This window comes from Labrus mixtus, unplaced genomic scaffold (genome assembly GCF_963584025.1).
Source record: "Labrus mixtus unplaced genomic scaffold, fLabMix1.1 SCAFFOLD_213, whole genome shotgun sequence".
NCBI classification, from domain to species: Eukaryota; Metazoa; Chordata; class Actinopteri; order Labriformes; family Labridae; genus Labrus; species Labrus mixtus.
In genome coordinates, this window is record NW_026870094.1 from 1 (window position 1) to 10000 (window position 10000).

General features: G+C 45.8%; 1 protein-coding gene across 1 annotated transcript in view; it reads right to left on the reverse strand.

Annotated features, from left to right (window-relative positions):
- Positions 1-7889: 7889 nt before the first annotated feature.
- LOC132960623 (inaD-like protein) overlaps positions 7890-10000 on the reverse strand; it is an 18782-nt gene continuing 16671 nt past the window's right edge. Inside the window, exons 2-3 of the mRNA XM_061033226.1 lie at positions 9605-9801; positions 7890-8020 (exon numbers count right to left, since the gene is read on the reverse strand). Coding sequence (XP_060889209.1) covers positions 7925-8020; positions 9605-9801 — 293 coding nt within the window. The 3' untranslated portion in view covers positions 7890-7924. The remainder of the gene's footprint in view (positions 8021-9604; positions 9802-10000) is intronic.

The window sequence follows — 10000 nt, forward strand, 5'->3', positions numbered from 1 at the left end:
ATGGTAAAGTACCCTGAGAACACCATCCATCAAATTATCTTAAACTGTTTTCCCCCAGCTGTCATTTGGCGAGAGGCTATCCACTGCAGCACCGTGCAGCCCCCCACCCAAAGAAGTGAAACGACAAAATAGTGAACAGATTTCAGAGTTGTAGAGTGAGGGGAGAATCTTCAATATTCAGCTTAGATGATGTTGAAGCATTTTTGTTTGTGCATGAAAAACAAAGAGACATACATCATGCGTCTTGCGTTTGAGCAATATTTAAAGATATTCCCTCCAGGTCGTCCTGACGATTTGATCCACTGGAACAAAGTAGACAAGCTGACTTCTTAGTGTCTCTGGCCTCAGCTGTCGCCCACGAGGAGGCGTTACAGTTACATCTCTCTGAGCTGTCCCCTGGAGGAAGTTCTGTCTCTACACATTCAACAATGTTTTTCTGTTTCTCTGCAGCTAAGTGATGCTGCGAGGAGGCGTTCAAGGTCACTGAAAAATTATGGAAAACGTCAGCACTCAGTTTTCTGATATATACTATGTATATATAATACGTCTGTTGGACTGCAGGCTGACTGATCCAAAGATTACTGACTTTGTTTTTCATAAGAGCTATGAAAAAGTAAAGATAAAGGATGATGATTCATTTCTTGTTCCTGTCTGATCACTTAATTCAGGTCGAGTCGCTCTGACATGTTTGTATCTGCGATCTGATCAGGAAGGAAATCATGAATCAAACTCTAACAAAGAGAATCATTATCAGCTGTTCTGCATCAAAAGGCCCCGTGGTGATTATCATCGTCTATCTGAAGACACTCTGATTAAACTCTTCTATCAAAGCAGCGCTGATTAGATGATCAGTTCTGCCTCTTCACTTCATATTACGAACATCAAAATAAACAAACATTAAAAAGATAAATTAATCACAAAACAGTGTCCACTAGAGTCTGTCTCCTGCAGTGAGTCAGTCCCCATAGAGCCCCATGTTAAAATGTCTAACTTTACAGCTACAGTTCCTCCAGTGTCCACTAGAGTCTGTCTCCTGCAGTGAGTCAGTCCCCATAGAGCCCCATGTTAAAATGTCTAACTTTACAGCTACAGTTCCTCCAGTGTCCACTAGAGTCTGTCTCCTGCAGTGAGTCAGTCCTCATAGAGCTCTATGTTAAAATGTCCAACTTTACAGCTGCAGTTCCTCCAGTGTCCACTAGAGTCTGTCTCCTGCAGTGAGTCAGTCCCCATAGAGCTCCATGTTAAAATGTCTAACTTTACAGCTGCAGTTCCTCCAGTGTCCACTAGAGTCTGTCTCCTGCAGTGAGTCAGTCCTCATAGAGCCCCATGTTAAAATGTCTAACTTTACAGCTGCAGTTCCTCCAGTGTCCACTAGAGTCTGTCTCCTGCAGTGAGTCAGTCCTCACAGAGCAGCCCCTCAATCTTCCCTCTTTTTTCCTTTCCATCTCTCCCGGCCCCTCCTCCACCTCTACACCTCCTTATCCGTTAAAAGTCATCATCGTTTTCCTGGAAGCTGACCCGTCCCCAGTTACTGTAAATGTCTCCTTGGTGAAGGTGAAGCCGACAGGAAACAGGATTTATGGGTCAGTCTGTCACTACCTGTTCAGTGGGGCAGAACACACTCTCTCAGCCAATCGTCGGTTAATTAGTTTAACACTCGCTCTTCTGACTGGAGTCATTAGAACCATCAACGTCCTGATGACGTATCCAGAATGAGATCCAGAAAACAGCGACAAAAACGTCTCCTCCTTACTTTAACTCTCTGATCCAGGTCTACACTCCCTCCCCCCCCACTACGCTCTGCCAATGAAAGGCGTCTGATCCAACCTTCACAACAGGGTCCTAAGTCTCTGACTAGACTCTTCTCCTCTGTCGCCCCCCCGGTGGTGGAATGAACTTCCAAACTCCATGTGATCTGCAGAGTCCCTCTGCACCTTTAAGAAAAAGCTAAAGACCCAGCTCTTTCATGAATACCTACTAACTTAATGATGATGGTCTCCATATTATTGATGATGATGATGGTAATGACGATGGTTTCTGTTTGATAACGACGACTTATAAGATGGTTTCTATACTGATTAGAGCTCTCAAGAACTGCCCTCAATGTTGTGCTTTGCCTCTGGTCACTTCCTGTCAGCACCTGTGTGACCAATCAGACTCAAAGCTGATCGTTTGCTCTTACTGACATTGTTCCCTTTTTTCTAGATCCTTGCTTGTGTTGTTCTTACTCTCTGATGTCCGTGAATTGTAGAGTTGTAGCACCTGAAGCATTGAAAGAAGGACGTACGAGAGGCTGTCTCCCTCTCTCGATGGATTTACTTCATTTACTTAATCCAATAATCACATCCCTGGTGCAGCACTTTCTTTTTCTACTTCTGCACCTCGTTTAACTTCCTGTGCAATATATTTATCTGATGCCACTGTGACACCTGAATGTTGTTTACTTAAAAACACATTTCCACACATTGTTGGATGATGTAAAGAGACAATAACATATCTTCTATGTTGCTCCTCTGATTACCTGCAGAGCATGTGTGGAGACACGACGTGTTCAGCTGAGGGGCAGAGAGCGAGGGGAGGTCGACACTTTACTGAACGCAGAGGTCGATCATATAGACAGGAAGAATGCTGAACATGGCTGGAAAGTAAACGTGAGCATAAATGAACCTCTTAGAGTCCATTTGAGGGAAACACATTGTTCTCCTGTAAAACCTGAAGCTGCCTTCTGTCTCCTCTCGGCTCGTTGTTCAGCACGATGACTCTGATTGCTTTGTAACCACTTCATCAGAGTTATTACAGAGGAGTCTGATTCACAGAGGGACAGACATCACCGAGGTCTGAACAGGCCTGTTGCCATGGGGATGTGCTACGAGGCTGCCTCCCCGTTGACATCCCATTGCTCAATGCCGCGGCGACCTTTACCCAGAGATAAATCATTCAGCGGCCTGCCCGTGGACACGACTTTAACGAGATTCTGTCACCTGGCTGAACACAGCGAGAGCGGTGGCGTCCTCCTGCCCCGACAAGCCGAACCGATTCAATCAGAGGAAGAAGAAAAAAAAACATCCAGTGTCATAAAAGGAGAAAATAGTCACCTCTGTGCGAACAGCAGAATCCCTGAGAACCAACAAAAGAACCAAATCATCCCCGTTCGGATCCAAACATACGACCAGGAACATCCCGAGGAGAACTCCTCTTCAGTCAGTCAGAGTTCAACACCCACAACATGGCAGGGACCTGCTGTGTGTTCAGCTCCTGCAGGCTACAAATATGTGAAGACAAATCTCCTGAAAGAGAGAGCATTGATCTCCAACTAACCCTAAAGAAAAATCCATCACCACTTCATCACAGATAAATATCTCTCTCTGGATGCTCCACAAAGACGATACAAAGGACACAGAATCTATTTATTTGACACATCTTTAAAAATAGCGTTTCACAGCCTACTCCAACTGGCGGGATACCGCAGGGTTCAGCTCTTGGCTCACCCTCTTTTCTCTTTACATGCTCCCTCTCCGTCATAAAATGTCTGAGGATAGATTTTTTTATATAAGTACTTAAGATATCTTGGAAAGTGTCTCAAGAACCTCACAAGCTTTATTTAAATGGACATAAACAGAAGTCCCTGAAGAACCACCGACGATTTCAGCTCGGATTTTTACTCTACTTTGCAAATAAACTTTAAAGGAGCAGTATGTAACTCTGACACCTAGTGTTTAAAATGGGTACTGCAGTCTAAATTCTAAACATCATAGAGAGCTGTCTCCCCCCCCCCCCCTCCTCTCTAGAGTCCATGCTCACACAGGTCACCATGTGGTGGACTCTGAAGCTTCAGTGTTTATCCAGCTCTGCATGGGTCTGTAAACCTTTCTGTGTTCTAACCTCTCTCCATTTTTCAAAAGCATCTCCAATATTGATCCTAGTTTGAGCACGTTTCTGCTCGTGGAGCTTATTAGAAACATGCAGAGGCTTTTTAGGTCGGGTACAATCACTTCTATCTGAACCACTTCTCTTGCCCGCTTCCATCGCTGCAACACCTGTTGACCTGATAACTGCTCTCATATCTGACAAACCAAGGGGCGTCCAAAACGGCCGTGTGGGGGCGTGTCTTAAAAGCGCCTACCTTCTCTGGTCCAAACAAATCCAGAGCATTCAGGAGCAGAATCTAAAGTTAGAAGGAGGACATACTGCAGCTGATCAGCTCACAGACGTCTCAGGATTAAAGGAACTTTGAAGATTAATGTCGAGAGGAGGACACATTAGAAACTGACTCCTGATTTAATGACAGAGAGACGTGTTGAGCAGAATCAGTCACAGCAGAAATGACTTGTTGAGGTGATTTATGTCATGTGTTGACATGTGGAGGCCTGAACGCAGCCTGCAGCCCATCAGTCAGAGAGATGGAGTCTCAGTTCTGACTGACACGATCATCCCTCTCCACGTCTCACTCAGGATGTTTAAATACTCAGAGCAGCAGGGTCCATTACAGAAAACAACCAGAGGACTCTTCTGTTTGAACAGTGAATGAAATCAAAATGTGGAGATGATCCTGAAGGAAAGGTAACATGGACTTTAATATGTAAAGGGTTAATTCTCTGGAATGTGTGCACGCTCCAGAAAACGGACCCAGTGGGGCAGGGCGCCATCCTAACAGAGTGAAAATGTGGCGCTGATGGAACGTAGCACGCACAGACTTTGTAGGAATTGACAGTAAGTGTCACCTCTTTTGTATGAAAAAGTAAAAAAAGAAAGATGTTGTGTTTGTCCTCTTTAGAAATCTGTCCGCAGTATTCAACATCAAACATGACACAAAAAGCTGGATTCAGTTTGTTTCTGTGCTTTCAAAGTGTCCGGTCTGAACATTTAAAAAGTCTTCTGGACTCTCAGACGTTCTTTTGTTTGACAGGAGAACAAAAAGCTGCTCACTGACATGTTAGAGAAACAGCTCCTTACTTTATTTTAAAATAAAAGCACACAACAAGCCAAGTACTCTCAACTTAAGACAGTACACGAATAAATGGCGAACAACTTTTATTTTGAAATGCAAAATGCGATCCTCTATTGACCTTTTTTCCGATTAACTGCGATTAAAAAATTAAATTAGTTTATTTTCCGTTTTATTGATTCTCAGTTGAAAATTCAAAGAACGAATGATTCATTGATTATATCCAATTCTGATTTAGCCTTTTGGCTAACCTCACTTTTCACTTCCTGTTAAAGATTGTGCATTTTAACTGATTTTATGCGACCTTTGAACTCTCAGTAATGACACACTTAATGACTGACGAGCGGGCAGCACGATGTTTGTTTATGATATTCATCGTCTCTGAATCAGGTTGAAAACATTCTTTGTTTGCTTCAGAGCTTTAATCTGCTTTTAAACTTCAAACACAGCGAGCTGATTAAAGTCAGAACACACACCTGGACCTCTCTGTCTCTGCCTTCAGGTGTTTTATGTCCTCTTGTAATCTGAGTGTCACATGATGCAGCAGGTTTCATGAAAACTGGGATAAACTCTGCAGGTGAAAAGACGGAGAGACTGCAGAGGGATTCTCCTCTCAGACCTGCAGCAGAGTCCGGCTCCGTCCTTCACTTCCTGTCTGACAGAGAGGCTCTGCTCGTAATGAGACCTCGATGAAATACAGCAGCACACCTGCTCACTTCAAAGCTGCAGATCTCGCCCTGCAGCGGAGAGCTCGCTCTGCAGCCGGCGAGGAGGAGGAGGAGGAGAGATTCCTCGTCCTCATCTCGTCTCTCAGAACTCATGTTGAAAGTGAAGGACTGTCCCCCCCGCCTGTTGGTTTTCAACTCTAAATTCAGCAGCGTCCTCGAGCCGAGAGCTTTGTGACAGTTTGGTGTCGAGCACACAGCTCCGTCGTCTTCTAGATCAAACAGGTTTTAATGAAAACCTTGAAGTCTGAGTGTTTGTCTGCAGCAGAGAGTCAGAAACACTGAAGCTGAAGACTCTTAGTGACCCGCATCACGGCTTCATGGATCCCGGCTTCATGGATCCCGGCTTCATGGATCCCGTCTTCAGGGATCCCGTCTTCATGGATCCCGTCTTCAGGGATCCCGGCTTCATGGATTCCGTCTTCAGGGATCCCGTCTTCAGGGATCCCGGCTTCATGGATCCCGGCTTCATGGATCCCGTCTTCAGGGATCCCGTCTTCAGGGATCCCGGCTTCATGGATCCCGTCTTCAGGGATCCCGTCTTCAGGGATCCCGGCTTCATGGATCCCGTCTTCAGGGATCCCGGCTTCATGGATTCCGTCTTCAGGGATCCCGTCTTCAGGGATCCCGGCTTCATGGATCCCGTCTTCAGGGATCCCGGCTTCAGGGATCCCGGCTTCATGGATCCCGTCTTCAGGGATCCCGTCTTCAGGGATCCCGGCTTCATGGATTCCGTCTTCAGGGATCCCGTCTTCAGGGATCCCGGCTTCATGGATCCCGTCTTCAGGGATCCCGGCTTCATGGATCCCGGCTTCATGGATCCCGTCTTCAGGGATCCCGTCTTCAGGGATCCCGTCTTCAGGGATCCCGGCTTCATGGATCCCGGCTTCATGGATCCCGTCTTCAGGGATCCCGGCTTCAGGGATCCCGTCTTCAGGGATCCCGGCTTCATGGATCCCGGCTTCAGGGATCCCGTCTTCAGGGATCCCGGCTTCAGGGATCCTGGGGGGCCTCTCTGATTGGATGAAAGTCTCTGAATCATTCAGCAGCTGGTCCGCTCTCCAGAAACCCATTACTACAAAGTTTGAGAACCTTACAGGGAACCTGGAAACATTCTCTAAAAGGTGCTTGAATGTAGATGCCAGAGAGAACCTTAATAAACGTGCTTAAAGGAGATTTAAAAAATGCACATTGGGAAACCTGGAAAAGGTGCTTGTGAACCTGGAAGAGTGAGCAGGCTGAAGATGCAAAAACAGTTTCCTGAAGTAGCTGCATAAAGGATGGAAGGATACCTTGAAACAGGCCCTTAAACAAGCCTTGAAACCTTAGAAAAGGGACTTGAAGGGGCCCCCCATCAGGTGCTTGACATCACCTTGAAGGTCAGGTAGTCAATGTTACCTTTGAACAGACACTCAAGGGACTCCTTGAACATTTTCTGTTGAAGGTTCACTGAAACAGACGAGGGCAGTTCACCTTGAGGACCCTTGAAATCCTCCAAAGGGATTCTCCAAACAGACTGTAGAGGGCGCCACACGGGAACCCACGGTGGTTAAAGAAGTGTTATCAGAACAGCTGAGCTATCCTTATAGAGACCCCCCCCCCGTGTCTCTCCACGTGTGATTGGAGGCTGAATAATTAAAAGTGACCTGATGGAGCGGCTCAGAGGGAATATCTGTTCAGCTCATTTATTCATAACTCTAAATATTGTTTTTATCTTGAAGTCACTTTGTACAGATCTTATTATTCTTCATGTTACAGAAACCTTTAAACACTGTGTCTGTATGAAGCAGCCATGTTGGATCTGCTGCTGTGTTTCTCTTCTCTCTTTGATTCTCCTCTCTCTCCTGCTGCTGTCACGACCCCGTTTCATCCTCTGGATCGATACAGTTTCATCTGATCAGATCCAGAGGAGGATGAGAGAAAACGAAGGCAGCGGAGGCGTCAGTGAAGTAAACAGTCGTCTCCCTCCGTCAGCGGCGTGTAAAAAGCCTGAAAACGTCTTTTGTGCTCACAGAAAAAAGACGCTTCAGATCAAATAAAGACACATCAGGGGTGAGGAACACGCTCGGCTCGGCTCGGGGATTTCAGGTGACGGCAGCGTTTTAATTGAAAAGAGAATTTAAGAAACATGTCACGTCCTGCGCTCCCTGAACGCATCGCCCCCTCCCTGCATGATTCTACCTGCTTCTCTCCTGAACTGTAACATCAGAGCGTCTGAGAAAAATAAAACCGTTTCCCAGCATGCCTTGCAGTCCTACCTGAGCAGGATGAGTTTCACCTTGGAGGCGGCGCTCTTAATGATGGCCGAGGCGTTCTGGTGACTCCGCCCGTACAGGACCTGGTTGTTGATCTGACACACAGACAGAAAGAGAGAAATGAATCATTTATTTATTATATTACTTAATGTCAATTATTCTCATGCTATGACATCACACATTGACCTTATGACATCACACATTGACCTTATGACATCACACATTGACCTTATGACATCACACATTGACCTTTGTAACCGTTCCTTTGAGCTGTTTGACCTCACTTTGGGATCCCTAACCACTTTCTGTTTCTGTGCTAAACTTCATGTCCTAACTTTCACTCTACAGGAAGGCCTTACTATTTTTCAAAATAAAAGCACACAGGAAGTAGAGTACTCTCAGCTTAGGACAGGACAAACCTTCAAAATAAAAGCCTAAAAATGCAATAAATCGTAACAGGGCAGGTTGTGGAGGGCTTTGTAGGTGAGGATGAGGAGTTTGAAGTGGATACGCTGTGGGGATGGGGAGCCAGTGGAGGTTATGAAGGACGGGCGTGATGTGGTCAAGGGTGCGGGAGTGTGTGAGAAGGCGAGCAGCAGAGTTCTTGATATGTTGTGGATTTTTTTTTAGTGTTTTGGGCGATGAAACGTCCATGAGAAAGAAAACGACTTCTTTGATTGTTTTTCCATCTTTGCAAAAGTCAGTTGCATGATGAAAATGTTCAGTTATATCACATTTTTATTATGCATGAAGCGGTTACATACATGCACAGTGTGTGTGTGTGTGTGTGTGTGTGTGTGTGTGTGTGTCCCTTCCCACAGTATGGATTTTCCTCTAATGCCTCTGTTTGTATCTTTCATCAATGCAGTTAGCTGTGTGTGTGTGTGTCTGTGTGTGTGTGTGTGTGTGTGTGTGTGTGTGTGTGTGTGTAATAGTCCAGGCTTTCCTCGCCGGCTGGGCATCAATTTTTCACGGAGCGCTGACATGACTGTAATGAGGAGGAGGGCGAGCATCGAGCAGCGAGAGAATCTCACTGTTTCTCCTATTTAATATTTATGGGAATGAATTGGAAAACCCCCCTCACACACACACACACACACACACACACACACACACACACACACACACACACACACACACACACACACAGATTGAGATTTTGCAGATGATGTAACGTTGTTCGTCTCATCAGCTGATCTGATGAAATATGAAATTATTGGATGTAAAGTTTGTGGAGGATCTTTTTGAAATGTTTTTTCCCTGAACTGATGTTGGAGACACAAACACACGTGTGAGTAAAGCTCTGAGATCGGCCGTTACTCCGTCTGTACGATCACATTTTACTGTTAAATACAGAACGTCAAACATCAGATCTCGAAGGACTCAAAGTGAAAGACCTGCATCATCTTCAAACAACAATCTCCATCCATGCGAGCAGCTGTGTGAAACCCCTAGCATGGCTTCAGCTAGCATTCTGAGCTAACTGCTAACGTGGGCTAAATGAACCTTTTCATGGCGTCATACGCTCACAGTGACAACGCTTTAGATTCATCTGATGACGATGCAGATTTTGAAAGTGTTGGATGCATGTTGACCTCGACATGTTGTGTGACGTTACCTCATAGGATGTAATAAAGTGTCAAATAAATAATAAAGTAAAGTGTGTGATCTGCTCTCACCTCCAGCAGCTCGTCTCCCACTCTGATTCGTCCGTCTCGAGCGGCCGGCCCGCCCTGATGGAGTCCCACCACGAAGATGCTGAGGCGGGATCGATCCCTGTTTCCCGCCAGGCTGAGACCCAAACCCTGCCGCTCCTTCTCCAGCTCCACACACAACAGCTCCCCCTGCAGGTCTCCATAACGCTCACACCAACGCTCTACAGGAGGAGAGGAAGCACTGATCAGCCTCGAGTCATGTCCTCTTCGTCCACTAGAGGGCGTTTGAGACCAGATTTTTACTATCATGACGTTAAATTAAAAACCAAAGAAACAGCCGTAAAAAATTTTTTATAGACTTATTAAGAGCCCGTTGTTGTTGCCTTGTGTGTCTCTATAATACAGCTCTGTGATTGGCTG